At 54.4% G+C, this 18,354-nt stretch overlaps 1 protein-coding gene across 5 annotated transcripts in view; it reads left to right on the plus strand.

Annotated features, from left to right (window-relative positions):
* The window catches only part of EBF4 (EBF family member 4), a 57,292-nt gene extending 42,735 nt beyond the window's left edge, over positions 1 to 14,557 (plus strand). For 2 of the 5 annotated variants that reach the window (XM_032859039.1, XM_032859040.1), the window contains 11 exons: positions 5,551 to 5,632; positions 6,434 to 6,551; positions 6,639 to 6,772; positions 6,868 to 6,994; positions 8,573 to 8,661; positions 8,815 to 8,880; positions 8,982 to 9,159; positions 9,238 to 9,426; positions 11,967 to 12,164; positions 13,421 to 13,496; positions 13,744 to 14,557. In XM_032859039.1, the coding sequence (XP_032714930.1) occupies positions 5,551 to 5,632; positions 6,434 to 6,551; positions 6,639 to 6,772; positions 6,868 to 6,994; positions 8,573 to 8,661; positions 8,815 to 8,880; positions 8,982 to 9,159; positions 9,238 to 9,426; positions 11,967 to 12,164; positions 13,421 to 13,491 (1,252 nt within the window). In that variant the 3' untranslated portion in view covers positions 13,492 to 13,496; positions 13,744 to 14,557. Of the gene's footprint in view, positions 1 to 5,550; positions 5,633 to 6,433; positions 6,773 to 6,867; positions 6,995 to 8,572; positions 8,662 to 8,814; positions 8,881 to 8,981; positions 9,160 to 9,237; positions 9,427 to 11,966; positions 12,165 to 13,420; positions 13,497 to 13,743 lie in introns of all 5 variants that reach the window. The other 3 variants (XM_032859041.1, XM_032859038.1, XR_004382866.1) reach the window with 2 other exon arrangements.
* The last annotated feature ends 3,797 nt before the right edge of the window (positions 14,558 to 18,354 follow it).

The following is an 18,354-nucleotide window of genomic DNA, read 5'->3' on the forward strand; positions in this document are numbered from 1 at the left end:
TCACAGCGTTCGGGGGATAGGTAATCCAGCAGGCATCCCCCACCATGGTGCCTGGACACTGCTTTCCACCCCCTGAGAACCCAGAGTTTGCAGGTGGACTCCCATCACTCACCTCCACGTGTTCCTTCATGGAGTGTCTTCTGAGGAAAGCACAGTGCTGAGGGGCTCTCCTTATGAGGGGAGGGGTGACACCCCTGAGAAGTTACAATATACATCAGATGTTTGCACCAGAGTCACATTCAACCCAACATTTGCTTCCGTGGTAGGGATTATTCCATTGACAGGGAAGGTTCATTTCCATTTCATCTCACGTTGTTTGTACAGGGAGGAATAAGAAGCATCTATAGGAATGACGAGGGAGGCGAAGCTACGTTCAGGACGCGGTAAGGGCAGGTGTGCGAGGGAACTGCTCTTACCTTTCGCTGAAATCATAGGCGCCCGAGGCATGATGCTTAACTACCACCCTTGAATTGCCTTATTAGCTGGATGACCACAGCTCTTCCTCTGGTCTTGTATTAAACTTTTAATAATGGGAATGTTGAACATCTAGGCCAGAAGAGAATAACGAGCCACCAGTACCCTTCACTGAATTTCAACTCTTGGCTCGTCTTGTGCAACTGGTCTTTAATCTTGGACACCTGCTCAGACTGAGAGCAGCGGTCACAACAGCCAGAGGCCTCCAATTAGGAGCAAGGGGTCCTGAGTCTCTTTTGCAACCTTGCTGCATTTGTGACCTTGGGGAAATGGCCACGAAATGGCTAAACATGTCCCGGTACAGCCTGCCTCTCAGGGCTCCTTTTGAATGAGGCTTGCTCGCCAGCCCCAGGGCTGGGGCAGGGTTGGACTTCGAGATCCCCAATTAGAGGAAATTTTCCATGACTCTTGTCAGTATCCGGGGTTCACGGAGTCCCGAGCTGGTATCCAGACTTTGGCCTTTATGTGACTTTGTAGTCTATTCTCGTTTACCCTTGGTTTCCTTATCTGTAGAGTGGGGATGATCGCCGATCTCCACCACCTCAGGGTTATGAGAAGATTAGACAAGGTAATGCCAATGGTGAGCTCAGCAGAGTTCCAGGCTCTTGCTAAGTGCTTGAGAGATTAGGCCTGGATCACTTTTTACTTCTGCCTGTGTGTAGTTTTGTATTTTCTTTGTAACTCATGCTTGTATTTTTAGTATTTTTCTTATAGTAATTCTAATGACCTAATGGCAGGTCCCGGAACTTCACCTCTTTCTTGTTCCTCTTCCTGTGAGGCCCAGATGAGGAGTCGTGCCCTCTTAGAGCCTCTTGGTCACCGTGGGTCTGGGCCTGGGCACAAGTCCTTCACTGACCCAGAGAGCATCCTAAAATGCTCACTCTCCTTGGGGATACTTAGGTCAGCCAGGGCTGTGCACTTGACCAGGGTCCTGGGATCGACCCCCACATCAGGCTCCCTGCTCACAGGGAACGTGCTTCTCCCTCTCCCCCTGCCTGTGCTCTCACTAGCTCTGTCTCTCTCTCAAATAAATAAATAAAACTTTAAAAGAAAAAGTTGCCAAGGTAGCTACAAAGCTAGTTAATGTCTATAGAATGATACAATTACAAACTTCAGGGCAAATTTCTCTACCAAAGTATTTACTTCTCCCAATAAAAATCATTTGCATCATATCATTTTCCTGCAAATTAGCACCACCTTTACAGAATCTAGACCCGATCAATAGCAAAAACTAGTCAAAGTTACATTCCCCTAGAGAATTAGACAAGACTTAGGTGGTTTTGGGAACATAATACTCTCGAGCAGCACTGTCCAATATAAATGCGCAATCCACAAGTGTAATTTTAAATTTTCCCTAGTAGCCACATTTTAAAAACAAGAAAAGGAATTGGTAGTATTAATTGTGACAATATATTTTGTTTAATTCAATATATCTAAAATATTATTTCAACATGTAACCAATACAACAATGTTCCTAGTCAGCTATTTTATATTCTGTGGGTTTTTTTTTTTTTTCGAAGTAAGTCATTGGAATTTGGTGTGTATTTTATTTTATTTTTTTTAAGATTTTATTTATTTATTTGACAGAGAGAGAGAGATCACAAGTAGGGAGAGAGGCAGGCAGAGAGAGGGGGGGAAGCAGGCTCCCCGCTGAGCAGAGAGCCCGATGCGGGGCTCGATCCCAGGACCCTGGAATCATGACCTGAGCTGAAGGCAGAGGCTTTAACCCACTGAGCCACCCAGGCACCCCTGGTGTGTATTTTATACTCACATCTCAATTCAAACCGCACTGCAAGGGCTCAATGCCACACGGGGCTAGTGGCTGACGTATTGGATAGTGTAGCTCTAGGAGGCATCAGAATCTCAAATTTAGGAGGCATCAGAATCACCTGGAAGCCTCATGAAAACACAGATGGCTGGGCCCCACTGGAAGCGTTTCAGCTGGGTCAGGGGTAGGCCTGAAATTCTGCATTTCTAGCAAGTTCCCAGGTGTTCCCACGGCTGCTGAGCCAGGAGGCACACTTTGAAAACCACTGTTCCAGGATGACTCGGAAAGGACTCCTGCTCATCATTGTGCCTTATTTTCCTCTTGTGGGTAATTTTTCTTAACACCCCTGAGGCTGGTGCAGATTCAGGGGGTACACCACGGTAGCATCGGGGGCCCTGGGGACTGTTGACATTGGTTCATCCCCATCTGGCTGGGAGCAGCCTCACGGCCCATCAGTGGGCAGTGACTAAGACCAGTTGCTGGTGTTGACTGAGTGCAGCTCTGAGCTAGAAGTTCAGGGGGAAAGACTCACCTTCGACACAGCCAGGGAGGGCCCAGGCCTCGTGTGGCTAATTCTTCCTCAACACCACTGTGCACCAGGCAGAGATGTCCTGGGGCAGGTCCGCAGAGACAGAGGCACAGGCTGGACCCTGGGGCTCTTGGGGGGGGGGGCACTTCCTGAAGTCTAGAATGGCCAGAAAAGGCCGGTCAGACAGGGAGTGGGAACTGGTGTAGACCCAGAATAAATACCACCTGTGACTTATTTCTGGAAGTGAATGATACTGGAAAGAGAAAGGATGGGAAGACCTGCTGAGGAAAGGTTGAGGGGGCTCCCGGGAGGCAGGTGGGGGGACAAGCCGCTGCAGGAAACAGCAGTGAGGCCCTGGGAGGTCAGAAATAGAGGATGTCCCAGAGGCTGTCCCCGGAAGGCACCTCAGGAGATCAGCTGCTACTCTCCTGGTTCTCCTGGTGGCTGGAGATGGAGGTTAGAGATGTCACAAAGTGAGTCAGCACGCGGGCCAAAGCCCACATCTCGGGCCCTATCTCAGGAACCTGAGACCTGGACCTTGGAGGTTTGGGAGTGGGGTTGGGTGCGGCAGGAATGTGTGTGGATGTAAGGGAAGTGTGGGACACTCCCACGCTTGCATCATCAGTGATATCCAAGGGCTGGCATGAATGCCCCTGAGGACAGGGACTGCTCCTCTCCTGATGTCTGCCCTCCTCCTTCTAGCACCTTGTAAAGGACTGAGCCCATGAACGTGGAATTTAAGCGAAGTGGTCTGCACCACGTGTGATGGGGGGGTGTCTACATTTTATGTCATGTAAATGCAGGGCACACATAAAACGGTTACTGTAGACACGGGTGACACCATGAGGTGTCTCTCATGGATATTGGAAACCAGTACTGTGGCAGATTATGAGAGATAAATGGACTGTCTGTACTGAACAGGTGTGCTGTTGGGGAGCACTCGAGGTGACTGCACTTTGGGGTGACATTTTGGGTGTGCAGGGCATCTGCACTGGTCTGGCTACTGTTTGGGGGCATGTAAGCTGTCTGCACTGCATTGTATCCAGTAGGGGTGAGTGTGGAGGGTCTACATGGTGGGTGTGCCCTGTTTGGGGTCATAGGAGTTAAACGCATCTCACAATCCTCCTCTGTAGGGGTGTATAGAAGGTCTACACTACGTAAGAGTATTTTGGGGGGCGGGTGTTCGCTGTGGATGGAAATGTGTGCGGATGTAGCGTCCCTATAAAAAGGAAAACAAAGTGGGTTCCCAGAAGCGTATTCACTCCGTGGGGGGATATGACGGGCGGTCAGGTGTCAGCATTGTGGACAAGAGGCCGGGCCTGGGCGGAGGCGCATCTCAAGGAAATGACTGGTTCTGACTCCCATGAGGGACTGTCCTTTTGGACACCCCAGCCAGCCCTTGGGGACCTCCTCTTTGGGAACTTGCTTTTAAAACCAGTGACAAATCCTCTGAATGTGAAGTTCATGCTTGTGGGCTTTGGAGGCCACTTTAGGTAGTTAAGTTGGATATTCAGATTTGGGGTTCAAAACTAGGGGGTGGTGGTAAAATGAGGACATGCACTGGCAGAGCTCATGGAATGGCCCAGGAGGCAGGCCACATGCCGGGACCCCAGCCCCCGCAGACGTTTGCCCTGCATGCCGAAGTTGGTAAAGGGCATCTCCCCGGATGCTTGTGGGGTCCCGTGGGCGCAGAGGCAGAGAGTGATAGTATTTTGAGCTCACTAAGAGCACAGATCTGGAGTATTACACTTGTTTACCTCCCTGGTGGCTGGTAAGGCCGAGTCCCGCCCCCCTTCCCCCGCCAACTTCAAGGACCAGAGGACCAAGTTCTCATGTGCTTGTCTAAAAACCAGTCTCATCACTGCACATACTGTGCTTTTTTCCAATTACCATATGTGAAAAGAAGGTATTCCTTGTGCATCTGTCCAGTGTGTCTGACAGGTACACCGCGTGTGTGATGGGCATAGGCTCTTTCTGATGAGGTTATTGCTGTGTGTATAATGGGGTGTACAGTACATGCATGGGCGATCTGTTTGGGCAGGATGTGCCGTGGCAGGGAGCCTGCTATGTGTGAGCGAGATCTGTGCGCAAGAGGGCTGTGTTGGGGTGGGGGGGTGGGGGGCGGGTGGAACCTGCTGAGAAGGAGGAAGGGCAATCTACTTGCTATTTGTGATGACTGGACAGCATTTGCCATGACTGTATTTTGGGTAATCATATACAACATAAAGGGGTATATTAATAGATACACTCTTTCTGTGCATATACTGTATGAGATGGGCATACGCTGCACATATGGGTATAGACTCTGTGTGGGGGTAGTATACCATATGGGTACGATGACTATAGCCTCTATGTGGACTATGTATTGTGTATGCTCTGTGAAGGGTATACACAGTGCGTGATGGCTGTATTTTGTGAGTGGTCATATATAAGTCGTATACAGTATATAGGATGGATGTATTATTACAAGTATACACTGTGTGGGAGATAGTATACTCGGGAGGAGGGGTATGCTGTGTGATGTGGGTGCACAGCACGTGTGATGCACACATAGTATGCCACATGGTGTGGGATAGTTGTTGGGAAGGGCCTCCCTGGTGTGTATCAGGCATCCTGTGTGGAGACAGCCGGTGGTGGGAATAGGGAGTGTGCGCCTGGTGTGAGCAGGCAGAGGGGAGTCGCCCTGCTGGGAAGGAGCATGGAGACAAGCCGTTAGATCTTCATCCGTTTCCAGACCCCCCTACCCCAGCCTTTGAACTCTCCTACCACACCGTTTCAGGTTCTTCCTCAAGTTCTTCCTCAAGTGCAACCAGAACTGCCTAAAGAATGCAGGGAATCCCCGAGACATGCGCCGCTTCCAGGTGGGCCTGGGAGAGGGGTCCCCTTGCAAACCCAGCCCTTCCTGATGGGGTGAGTGGGGAAAACTGTGGTCCTGCCACCCCAGGGAAAGCCCCAGGGCAGCTCTCTGCCCAGCCCTGTGCTTTAGGGCCCAATGCCTGCTGGGGGTGGGGCAGTTCCATCTCAGCTTATGCTGGCTGCCAAGGGAGGCTTCATTAGAGTCCCACTTAAGGAGATGCTAATTGTGACATTTTTACATGATTAACGACCCAGCTAATTTGCATAGCGTGAAGCAGAGAGCAGCTGCCCTTAGTACATCCCCAACCTGCACACCCCTCTCAGGGAAGGGTGGGAGGAAGAGAAGGAGGCAGCCCCAGTTTCCTCCCAAGGGCGGGGGCTCCTGCTGATGGTTTCTCAGGCTGAGGCTGCCTCCCCCAACTCTCACTCCCACTTGCCTAAGACACATTCCTGCCTTGGAGCCTTGAGGATACAGTGCAGGATGCAGGTATGCCCCCAAAACAGTAGCCATTCTGCCCAAGGAGCCAGCGATTTTTTCAGGACTCTGGATTTTTCTAGTTCCTGGCGATCACTTCCCCTGGGCAGCCCTAGATAGTGCATCTGGGCTGTCACTTGACCTAGCTGCCTGTCCCCCCCCCCCCCCCCCTTCTATCAGTTCAGCCCCTGGGGGAATCTCTTTCCCACACCCATGATTCTGAGCTCCAACTGCCAGCCACCCTGGCCAAGTTCTTCAGAATTGCCCACAGTAGTTCCCTGCAGGTGGCCCCTGAGGGCCTAAGCCAGGCGGGCTTCCGCTCTCCTTGCAGGTGGTGGTGTCCACGACAGTGAGTGTGGACGGACACGTGCTGGCCGTGTCCGACAACATGTTTGTGCACAACAACTCCAAGCATGGTCGCAGGGCGCGCCGGCTGGACCCCTCTGAAGGTCAGGACCCCTGGCCCTTGGGCCCAGCCAGCCCCCAGTCCCATCCTTGGTGCAGGCCCCTGACCTGTCTCTTCTCCTGCCTGGCAGCTGCCACCCCCTGTATCAAGGCCATCAGCCCCGGGGAGGGCTGGACCACAGGAGGCGCCACCGTCATTGTCATCGGTGACAATTTCTTCGATGGATTGCAGGTCGTGTTCGGGAACGTGCTCGTGTGGAGCGAGGTGGGCCACCCCCGCCAGTCTCCCTTGGGGCCTCGCGGCTGGGCCCTCCCCTCGCCCCGGGCTGGAACCCGCAGGCCTCCCCTCTCCCCTCGCAGCTCATCACGCCCCACGCCATACGGGTTCAGACGCCCCCGCGGCACATTCCCGGGGTGGTGGAGGTGACCCTGTCCTACAAGTCCAAGCAATTTTGCAAGGGAGCCCCCGGCCGTTTTGTCTACACAGGTAAGGAGTCAGGCGGGGGACAGGGGTTGGGGGCAGACAGGCCCAGGGTTGCTGGAAGGAGCCCCACCCGGTGCCGCAGAGCCTGGGTCTCTGAGTTAGCCAGTATCTCAAGTTCGCCGCTGGATCCCTTAACCTCTCCTCCTTCACTGAGCTTCTCCGTTTCTCTCTTCAGCCTGACTCCTCAATCCCCTCCCAGGCTCGGAGTCTCAGCCCTGCCGGGACTTTCTCCTTGCCTATGGTCCTCCTCACCAAGGCACTCTTCACTCTTCACCCTCACAAATCACCCCCACCGCACACACACACACTCCTCAGGGTCTAGAATATCTTCCGGTGGCACATCTGTTTCAAAGATTCTCCAAAATGGGCTCGATGCTCCCCAATCTACCCTCGGTCTCTTGGTTCCCCAGCCACCCCAGTCTTCCCTCTGTGTGGGCATACACAGGTGAGCGGGCACGCGCACGGGCACACGCACGCATGTACACACACACTCGCACACACACACAGCCCCTGCAGAAAGCCAGGGCGAGAAGTTAACAGAGACCGGAGTATAGAATACCCCATCCCCTCTCTGTCTGACCACCCGCCAGGACCCTCTCCACCTTCCTTCTCCTGCCCTGCCCCAGCCACCCACTTGTCCCCATCCTACTCTCCACAGACAATCTCCTAGCCCTTCCCTGCACCGCACCAGACAATCGGTAGCTATCCTAACTTACTGGTAGGGAGTTGCTGTCCAAGGGGGTGGGGGTGGGGTGGCTGGAGCTGGGAACAAAGTGTGAGGTAGGTGAAGTTACAGGTGAAGGACCTCTAGGAGGCAGTGTGGGCTTCACTGGTCTAAGCCGAGACTGCAATGATGAATATGGAGGTAGAGCTGGGAAAGGAAAGGCAGTCCTGGAGAAGGAATGGCAAATGCAAAGACCTGGGAATGAGTGCTTTCCCTGTCCCGGGAAACAGAAGGAAATTCACCAAATCTGGAGTTGGTTGTGAAGAAAATGGGTAGGACTTTGAGGCTTGGTGAGTTGGTCCAGACCTGCCTGGAGAAGGAGGTCATGGGGATGCCTAGTCAGGAGTCTGCCCCCTGGCCCGCAGAGCCCTGGATGTGGGCCAGAGTCCCTTCCCCGGGGGCCCACACACACCTCTAACGACCAGATGCTGCTGGGAGCCCACCTGATTGGTGATAAATGGAGACTGTTGGAGTTTTTAACTTTTGTAATTAATATGTTACTCCTGATCATGCAGACAGAAAGCTCTCCCTCCAGTCCTACCCCTAGGAGTATAGAAACTAATACGTCTGTATGGTTGCCCTTTTTTCGAACCACAGATGGGATGGTATAGTGCTTGTGTGTTAATGCCAAGCACCTGGCACAGGGCCCGTCTCAGTAAATATTTGTTGAATCAATGAGCAAAGAAAGGAACAGAGAACACTCAGCGAACCGAACGTCGCTGACCCGTGTGTCCGAGAGTTTTGGGCTGGGCTGGTTGAAGGGGGTCTGTAGCGAGGCTCCCAGATTGGTTGCTGGCGGGCTTGGTCCTGCAGCAGGCGCGGGGAGGGGGTCCTCCAAACGCCGCCCTTTTCCCCAGCCCTGAATGAGCCCACCATTGACTATGGATTCCAGAGGTTACAGAAAGCCATCCCCAGACACCCCGGAGATCCCGAGAGGCTGCCCAAGGTACCCAGAGGGGCGTGGGGACAGGGATGAGGGTGACCTGTGGCCTCCGAGGGGGGGTGGTTGGCGGGGGTGAAGGGGCAGAGGGGACCCCGGGCCCCTCGGCCGCCCCCTGGGGCTGGCCCTCCGTCCCGCTGTCTCCTCCCCCGCCCCCAGGAAGTGCTGTTGAAGCGGGCGGCCGACTTGGCGGAGGCCCTGTACGGAGTGCCCAGCAGCAACCAGGTATGGAGCCTCCGCCTGCCTCCTCGCGCCGCCAGGCCGGGGACTCTCCCCCTCCCGGCGCCTGAGGCTTCCCCGGCCGTGCCCAGCTCTTGTCTTCGCAGGAGCTCCTCCTGAAGCGCGCGGCTGACGTGGCCGAGGCTCTGTACAGCGCCCCACGCGCGCCTGCGCCGCTCGGACCCCTGGCCCCGAGCCACCCGCACCCCGCCGTCGTGGGCATCAACGCCTTTAGCAGCCCGCTGGCCATCGCCGTCGGGGACGCCACGCCGGGCCCGGAGCCAGGTGCGTCCCGCTGCCCCAGCGCGCCGCTCCCCACCCCGCGCCCGCCCGCGCTGCGCGCCTGACCACCCTCTCCCGCAGGCTACGCGCGCAGCTGCGGCAGCGCGTCCCCGCGCGGGTTCGCGCCCAGCCCCGGCTCGCAGCAAAGCAGCTACGGCAGCGGCCTCGGCGCGGGCCTCGGCGGCTACGGGACACCGGGCGTGGCCGGCCTAGGCGTGCCCGGGTCCCCTAGTTTCCTCAATGGCTCCACGGCCACCTCGCCCTTCGCCAGTGAGTGTCCCCGGCCCGGAGAGCTGCATGGGGCTCGGCCCTGCCCCCTCCCAACCCAGGGCGGGTGGGGGGCTTCCGGCGACTCTCTCACCACCGTGGTGTGACCCGTCTCTGCTGTTGGAGTTCTGTCCCTCAACCCCACCCCTCGGCAGGATCCTGGACCCTGGGGCCGGGGCAGTTCTAGCACCTTTCGTCTCTTTGCCGATTTCAGCTGCACACCTAGTTTCTAGCCCTCCTCTCCTCCTGAAAGGGACCTTAACGGGGCTCCGGGGTATCCGGATGAAACCAGGCGGACCGCCACCTTTCCGTCTTTCGCCAGGACTTTGGGGGGGAGGGTGGCGCCCCCTGCCGGAGGCCCTAGGGAACTAATGGCTCAGACCAAATGGGCTTCTACCTGTCTGGGGGCGGGGAAACGGGTCGGGTGGGAAGATGTGGCTCCCTGCAGTCAGCTAGGGAAGAGCAAAGGAAGTCCGTGTGGTCGGACAGCTGGATTCAGGATTCAGGGTTTGAAAGCCCAAGGAGCTGTCATTTAACAAGTTACTTTATTTCTTTCAGCTTCGGTTTCCTGTCTGTAAAATTAGATCAGTGTCCCCCTGCCTAGGGTTGTTCTCAGATCTGAATGCGCCACTGTGCGTGAAATGCCCAGACTTAGAAAGGGTGCATGATTTCACATCGTGGGTACTGCTCTTCCTGGCTGTGGGTTTGAGCCTGACTCTCTCCTGGTGGCCTGGGCTCAGCTTCTGGGACCCAAAATCCCATATGCCCATGTTTACACAGGCCATGAACCTCTGCTGTCTCTACCTAAACCCCTGTGTCTCCTGGCTCTCTGCTCAGGCCAGACTCCTCTTCTTCCACTTCCTTCAGATTGGAACAGCATTCTTAAGGACTCTGGGTGCCCCTTGAATTCTAAACCCTCTCTTCCATCATACACACAGTGCAGTCAGAAGTGGGGAACCTACTGCCCCGGGGGGCAGAAGCCACCCCATCTGGGATCTCCCTGTTAAGCCAGAGGATCAAGAATTCTAGAGTAGCTTGAGCCCTGCTTCCAGCATCAGTTGGGAACACCCTGCACTTGCCTAAGTGTCAGTCCCATCTCATACCAGGTCTTACCCAGGTCCCCATCCATTCCCTGTGTTCTTCTCATTGAGTTGGCCAGGAGATGCCTGAAATGACATCTGTCTGCTTGGGCCTCCTTTTGGTTTTCTGCTTTGGCCACCAGCAACTCCCATTTGGACCCACAAATCCCAGTACTACCCAAGCTACAATATGTGGCCGTGAGCTCCCAGCTTTGAAAGATACAGTACATTTTCTGACATTCATCTCCAGCCCTCCTCGGAGCTCCACGGACCTCATCCATTAGCCGTGAGCACTGTCTTTGGGAGTGGGTGCTCCATGAGGCTGAGAACATTTATTTGGAACAGGGGTAGCCGTTGAAGGCATCACTTTATCCAAGGGGAATTGGGGGTGGTGTGCTCTGATGCCAAAGGCAGCCTTCTCGAGCCATTGGTTTCTTTCAGAAATCCCCCACCTCATGCCAGCTGCTTGGACAGCACTCAAATCACAGCCTTATTTGTATTCAGAAGAGAGAGACAGGGAAAGGGGTTTCAATGAGAACGTAGAAAGGAGGATCCAGAGGGGCCCAAAGCCCTAGGAGAGGAGGCCGCAGGAAGGAGGGGCAGCCAGAGCCTGGTTGCAGGAGGCTCCCTGGCTATTCTCAGAGGAGCGGTGAACAACCCTAGGTGCCCAGCAGGTCTCAAATAGGAAGATGTAAGGATGTGGATCTCTGTGTTTTTGTTTAAACTTGACTGGCTGGAGGAGGGAGATACAGGAGGCCTCCAGGCCCTGGCTAGGGGTGACAAGGACCTGTGTTAAGCTGGCAGAGAACAAAGTGCCCAGTGCAGGTGTGTGGGGAAGGTGGGGAAGGGAAACATATGCGTGGAGGAAGTTAGGGTATTTGTGTGAGTTAAGATCCTGGGCAACGACGCCATATAACAGGAAGCTGTGCGTAGCCCCCAAACATCCCGCATCCCTTGCCCCAGCTCTGGTATGAACCCTGATCTTTGACTCTAACATTGGTACCCCAAGGCCCACGAATGTTCCTTAGCATCTTGGAATCCCAGCTGCTTCCAGCAGGAACCCTGACCTGTTCTATTCCATCTGTTCCACATCGTTCACTTTTCAGGGTACCTCCCAATATTTGGTTTTGTTGTGCGTTCTGCTTTTGCTTTGATTTTGACCTAGTCTGGCCCTGGCGTTTGCAGCCCCAAGAAAGGGTCTTTAGAACCCCCAGAAGGCAATTACTGGCCCAGGACCCCAGGGCCTCCTAGTCGGCCTCTATACCCTGCCCGATACTGGTCTCCCCAGGACCCTCACTGCAGCCCCCTAGTGAGGTCTGAGCCTGATGCCTGGGTTAGCAGCCCCCCTGGGGCCCACTGCCCAAGCCAGGGCTCCAACCGAGCTGCTCACTCTGGTGCTGTCTCCCTGTTGTGTCTCCCACCACCTTCCCTGCTGCACCTGCCCCTCCCTGCCCCGCCCCGGAGTCATGCCCTCTAGCCCCCCGCTGGCCGCTGCCTCCTCCATGTCCCTCCCGGCCGCTGCCCCCACCACCAGCGTCTTCTCCTTCTCGCCTGTCAACATGATCTCCGCTGTCAAACAGAGGAGCGCCTTCGCCCCCGTGCTGCGCCCATCCAGCTCCCCACCCCAGGCCTGCCCGAGAGCCCACGGAGAGGGACTTCCAGGTGGGTGACCCGTGCTGCCCTGCAGCGGCAGGTGGACCGGCTGGGCTTCGGGGGCTTACTCTGTCCACATGTCACCAGAGCCTCAGGCTGGTTGGCCAAGTGTCTCTGGAGGGTGTAGAGCAGGGAGCTCTGCGGGGGTCCCAGGGTGTCCATCTGGATCCCACCTCCCTGGTCCCCATCGCTTGGGGTGGTCACCACTCCGGAGACTGTCCGTTGGATCCTTGACCAAGGAGGAGACTGGAATCCTGTTGGAGAAGGCCTGGAAACCACACCAAGGCCCCATCCCCACCTGGTTGAGCCCAGAGCAAAGATCCTCCACTCAGAGCTGGAGAAACCCTACACAGACTGCAGGCCTTTGACCTGGGCCTCCCAGCATGTGCGGGAGGGTAGTATACACCCTTGCGGGGTCTGGATCACTTAGGGGGTGGAAGGGGACTGACTTTAGATGAGGTTTAGCCCAGTTCCCACTTCCCCACTTACGGGTGTAGAACTGAGACGATGTTACCCCAACCACATGCCATTAGTGAAATGGTGGTCATTTGTCAGTTATTGATCTCCTTCAAGTCCACATCCAACTTAGCAAAGCCTGGGCTCTATACCAGGGGTATAGAGTGAGTCAAGGAGTCACCTGCCCTCAAATAAGATGACTCTTAGGGTGGGTTCATTAGGTGATTTCAAAGGACGCACAGTCTTTTGGTCTTTGTTTGGGGGGGGGGTTTGCCTTGTTTCCAAGTATTGGATAATTTTTCTTAACCTCAGTGTGTCTGGAGCTTCAAATATGAGTTTTGGGGAGCAGGGGGCCACTGATGTCTCCCACCAGCAGAGAGAACCGGTCGGGGGCAGAGGTTTCGGCAGGGGAGGGGAGGATGGAAGTGATGAATTTTGTGGATGTCTGAGAGGGAGACGCGCCCCTGCTGCATGAGGGGGGTCCATTCTCCAAGATGCTGACCTCTTTTCTGACCTGGTGCTCTGTTTCCTTTCCTTGACACAGGCCCTGCAGAGGAAGCAGGGCTGGAAAGAGGAGCCCAGAGTCACCTCTTTCCAGTGAGGGAGTTAGGCAGGCAAGGGCCTGGGGCTGCACCTAAGAGATCCAAGGGGCTCGCCTCACCTAACTAACTGTCTGCCAGGACCAGGAACAGCCCAGCACCTGCCAGGCTCTCTGCAGCTCTGCGTGCTGTCTCCAGCCCAGAGGCACACAGGCAGAGAAGGTCCCCAGGCCACACAGAGCTTATGGTTCCTGTCTTTGCTTACCACAGACCAGCCTTTTGAGGATTCCGACAAGTTCCACTCTTCAGCCCGGGGGCTTCAGGGCCTGGCATACTCCTAATCACGGTAGGTCTCCAGCTGGGCCTTGCTTCCTCTGGCCCAGGCCGAGACTCTGCAAAAGACATTACCCAGGGCGGGGCCCTGAGGTCTAATTCTCTCTCTCCGGGGCCTGTCTAGACAGCTGTCAGGGCCACACAGCCAGCTACCCCTGCCCACCCCAGCAGCCCAAACTGAACAGGCAGAGAGAAGGGGTTTCCTGTCCCGTTGCAGCCAGCCTTTTTCCAGAACCTTCTTGTCTCCCTCTCCCCACCAGGTCTGCCAGTGTTGCCCCCATTGAACCCGGACTGGAGGTCCCTCTGGGATACACACTCAACGTCCTGGACGGCAGCACAGACAGACGCTGAGCCAGGGCTCCAGGCGGACATCCACCCAAAGGCCTAAACAGGCCACCGTGTGCTTGAGGCCTCCAGTCCCACAGGCTTTTCTCACCTCCCTTCCTCTGGGCTGGTCGGAAGCCTTAGCACTGTGCTGATGCTCTCGGCAGGAGAGCATCCCAGGGGGGGGGTCCCAAAATGCTGGGCTTTCCTCACTGGGTCAGTTCCTCTGGAAGAGATGGACCTTGTGCAGACCGGACCATCAGGCGACAGGAGCAGGGGATGGGGACCATGGGGAAGAGGACAGCTCAGGGAGAAGTGGCCTGGGGAGGTCCTGTTTGTGTCTGACCCATCTCAGCTGGCCCAGCATCCCGACCTTGCTCCAGGGCAAGGGGTGGTGCCCAGCAGCCTCCCGAGGCCTGCCCAGGCTCCCATGGAGCTTCCAATGGCTGCTCGATCCCTGTGGCTGCCCCCTCCGAGGCCCGCACACTCATGCTTGCCACATATGAATCCCACCGGGGGCTTTGGGCATGGAATGTGCAGAGGAGGGAGTGCCAAGCCCCCTAAATGGTGGGTCTTCCTCCCAACGGCTATCTCATGGACTCTGGCCCCACTCACACATGACTCTGGCTGGCCCCGTAGTACCATGGAATGGGCCTAGCTGCCACTGGCCTCACATTCTGCTCTGCTGAGGTTGGAGAAAACAGAATAATAAACACAGCTGCAGGTGGCCACCTGGCCTCTCTGGCCTGCTTCCTTGGCGTGGGTCTTCTTTTCTCAGTGGTTCTGCTGCTCTCCCGGGGCCCCTCCCAGCCATGCCCCTGGGTGGCCTTCTCACATGTCAGGCTTTTTCAACAGCCCCAGAGTTCAGCTGAGCAAGGATTGCTTGCCCCACATCTGCTCGCAAGGACCATTGGGGGTGGTGGGCCAGCTAGCAGGCCTGGGGTCCCAGGATGTGGGCTCCACCCCAGGAGCTTAGACTGGGAGCATAGTCTGGCCAAAGAGGACTCCATCCCCCAGCTGTTGTCTGGCCAGGGCCAAGGCAGGGGTTGTCAGAGGACTGCCCAGGAACGAGAACGGCACAAATAAAGCGCCAGTCGGTTACACAGAGGTTCAGAAAAGAGATCCACTCTGAACGTAGGTCATGAGGCCAAGGCAGGGTAGGACGGCTTTTGGCCCTAAGGTTGCCTGTTTGAGCAGATCTCCACCACCTCTGCCCCCAGGCCTAGGCACCTCTGTCTCTCCTGTCTCATTTGGGAGGAGAGGTAGTAAAGAGGCTGGATTCTTGGGCTCATTTACCCAGCCCCCTTCTGGAATGAATTCCTGCCGTCCCCTGAGATGCATCTCCCAGATCTCAAAGGTCTGGCTGGCTGACTCTGGAAGCCACTCTTTCGACCCACTGTCCAGGGAGCCTAGCATCCAGCTCCAGGCCTCAGGCTTTACTCTCTTCCTGGTGGTCCTCTTTGGCTTTGGCCTCCAGAAGCTCCACAGCCCATGACCATATGCCCCGGGGTCCTCTGGACAAAATACACTTGCCAAGGCAAGATGGGCTGGTCATGCCCTTCAGAGGCCTCCACTGCCTTCTCTTGTGTTCTTGGTCAATACCTGGGGATTCAGCTCACTGGGGGCCCATGACCGGGAGAGGCTTCCATTCATCTCCATGCTCCCCTAGCCTCCCCATCTGTTCTTGCTTCTAATCCATGTTGCAGAGTCCCAGAGCCCGCCAGCCCACGCCCTGCTCCACACAGGCTCCAAGCGATTCCTGGCCCAGGTCCCACCCAGGCTAAACACCCAAAGAACTATAATATGCCCTGGATGCAGGGGGTAGCTGGGTTGTGGTCACACTCTGGTCCCTGGGGTGGGTCAGGTGCACAGTTGATAGAAATGGGATGTGAGATCTGTCTTCAAAGATCTCAAAACTGTCCTCAGGGGGCGCCTGAGTGGCTCAGTGGGTTAAAGCCTCTGCCTTCGGCTCAGGTCATGATCCCAGGGTCCTGGGATCGAGCCCCACATCGTGCTCTCTGCTCGGTGGGGAGCCTGCTTCCTCCTCTCTCTCTGCCTGCCTCTCTGCCTACTTGTGATCTCTGAGTGTCAAATAAATAAAATCTTAAAAAAAAAAACCTGTCCTCAGGCCACCATCCAACTCAACACTGCCCATCACCTCGTGCACAGAAGGTAGGATTAAATCAGTGACTAAATGCTGGATTTGGACGGAGCTGTGTCCTCCCTAAATTCATACACTAAGCCCTAACCCCTCCCTCCATGTGGTGTTTTTGGACCTAGGACCTTTAAGGAGACGATTAAGGTTAAATAAGGTTTAGTTTAGTCTGACAGAACTAGCATCCTTGTATGAAGAGGAAGAGACTCTAGAATCTTCTCCACTATGAGGGTACAGTGAGGGGTCCATCTATGGGCCAGAGAGAGCGTCCCCACCTGGAACTGAATCCACTGACCCCTTGATCTGAGACTTCTAACTTCCAGAACAATGAGAAAATATGTTTCTGTTGTTCAAGACATTCAGTCTCTGGTATTTTGTTATGGCAGCCCAGGCTGACAAATACAGTGTTCTTTCCCACGTGTCTCAGTTTGGATTCCCCTAGAAGCAGAACCTGAGACAAGTTCCCTGCTGGAGAACTCTGGGAGACAGTATAGAGCACACTTCAGAGCTTCCCCACCGAGTGGCAGAGAATCTGGGGTATTGATCCTCCAGCCCTCTGCAGTTGCCTGAGGACTAATCCCAGGAGATAAACTCTCTGGCACTTCTGGCCTGCCCTCCCACCTGGAGAGAAAAAGCCACCAATTAGGGTTTTGTTCTAGAATGTTGTGAGCAAGTACCAGAACCGAACTGTAAGTCCAAAGGGATATGGGCAAGGTGCCAAGAGCCTCTACTTCAAGCCCTTTAGAGAGAGCATCTTTCCAGAAAGTTCTCTGCCTTCCTCCCTCATATATTTTCCAGCAGAAGCAGGCTGTTGTGTTCTGCATCCTCTCCTGGGGACCTGGTAGCCCTGGACCTGGCAGCTGTTGGGGCTGCATTTAACTCAGGACCCACTGTGGACAGGCTCCACTGACTCAAGCAAAGGTAGACAGCAGCTTGGACAAGCCATACAGCTGAGTATTCTGCAGAATGCCCTTCTCCCCCACCCCCAACCCATATGAGTGGGGTCCCTCTTCTTCCCCCAAAAAAATCTCCCAGAAAAAATGGGAAGGGCCATGCATCAGGGGAAAGATGGTCTTTTCAATAAATGATATTGAGTCCATCGCATATTTATATGAAAAATTAAACTGGACCTCTACCTCACACCATACACAAAAATTAATTCTAATGGGTTGTGGATCCCAATGTGAAAGCTAAAACAATAAATTTCATGCCTTTCAAGGTGGACTAGAAGCCTTTTGCCAGAGTAACCTCCAAGGTTTGTTTTCCCACCGCATGATCAATTTTATTATTTTTTAAAGATTTTATTTATTTATTTCACAGAGATCACAAGTAGGCAGAGAGGCAGGCGGTGGGGAGGGGGAAAGCAGGCTCCCTGCTGAGCAGAGAGCCCGATGTGATTCAGGGCTCGATTCCATGACCCTGGGATCATGACCTGAGCCAAAGGCAGAGGCTTTAACCCACTGAGCCACCCAGGAACCCCTGCATGATCAATTTTAGAATGAGTCAAGTATTGAACATGTTTGAAGTGGTTAGAATGGACCGTCAGAATATCTTTTCTTTCCTAGGATGACTTCTCTAAATGGGAAAAAGTTCATGCATCATAGGGTCTTTCCCCCCTAGAATAGACAGGCTCTTCACAATGATTCGCCGAAGCTCCTAGCTCCTGAGCCTAGGGTGGCCCCCTCCTGCCTTCCTACCCACACCTATACCCTTGAGCTTCCTTCCTCTGCCACCGCTCAGTGGCAGAAACAAGACCCATCAGAGGATGGAAGGAAATGAGCCACCATCTTGAAGCTTGAAGTCTGTTGTTCACAAGAAGACCCCCAACATGAGGGTCCTAATGGGTATGCAGCAATGACCATCCCTGTGGACTCATCTTCCTGTTACTTCCTGAACCTTCTTCTCTTCACACTCATTGTGAGATTTAAAGAAGATTGGTTTTATTTAACTAATCTCTACACCCAATGTGGGTCTTGATCAAGAGTCACATGCCCTTCTGGCTGAGTCATCCAGGCGCCCCTCATTAGGAGATTTTTACCAGAACTTCTTAACTGAATATAGTCTAAGTTGTCAATCTTTTCTTTATGGTTAGTGCTTCCTGTATCCTTTTAAGGAAACTTACCTACCTATAAATCAAGAAGATATTTTTGAGTATGGTATGAGCTAGGAGTCAAGTTTATTTTTGTCCGGATAGTTACTTGGCTCAAGTCCATTTATTTGAAATGACCAACTTTTACCCCCTGCTCTGCAATTGGCACCTTTATCATGAATCAAGCACCCATATGTATATGGGTCTGTTCTGGATTCTCTGTTCTCATCCATTGGTCTTTTTTTTTTTTTTTTAATCTTTACCCCAATACTATCTTAAGTACTTACCACACTATCTTAAGTA

The sequence above is a fragment of the Lontra canadensis genome, unplaced genomic scaffold (assembly GCF_010015895.1).
Source record: "Lontra canadensis isolate GAN:19392208 unplaced genomic scaffold, GSC_riverotter_1.0 scaffold16, whole genome shotgun sequence".
Taxonomy (NCBI): Eukaryota; Metazoa; Chordata; class Mammalia; order Carnivora; family Mustelidae; genus Lontra; species Lontra canadensis.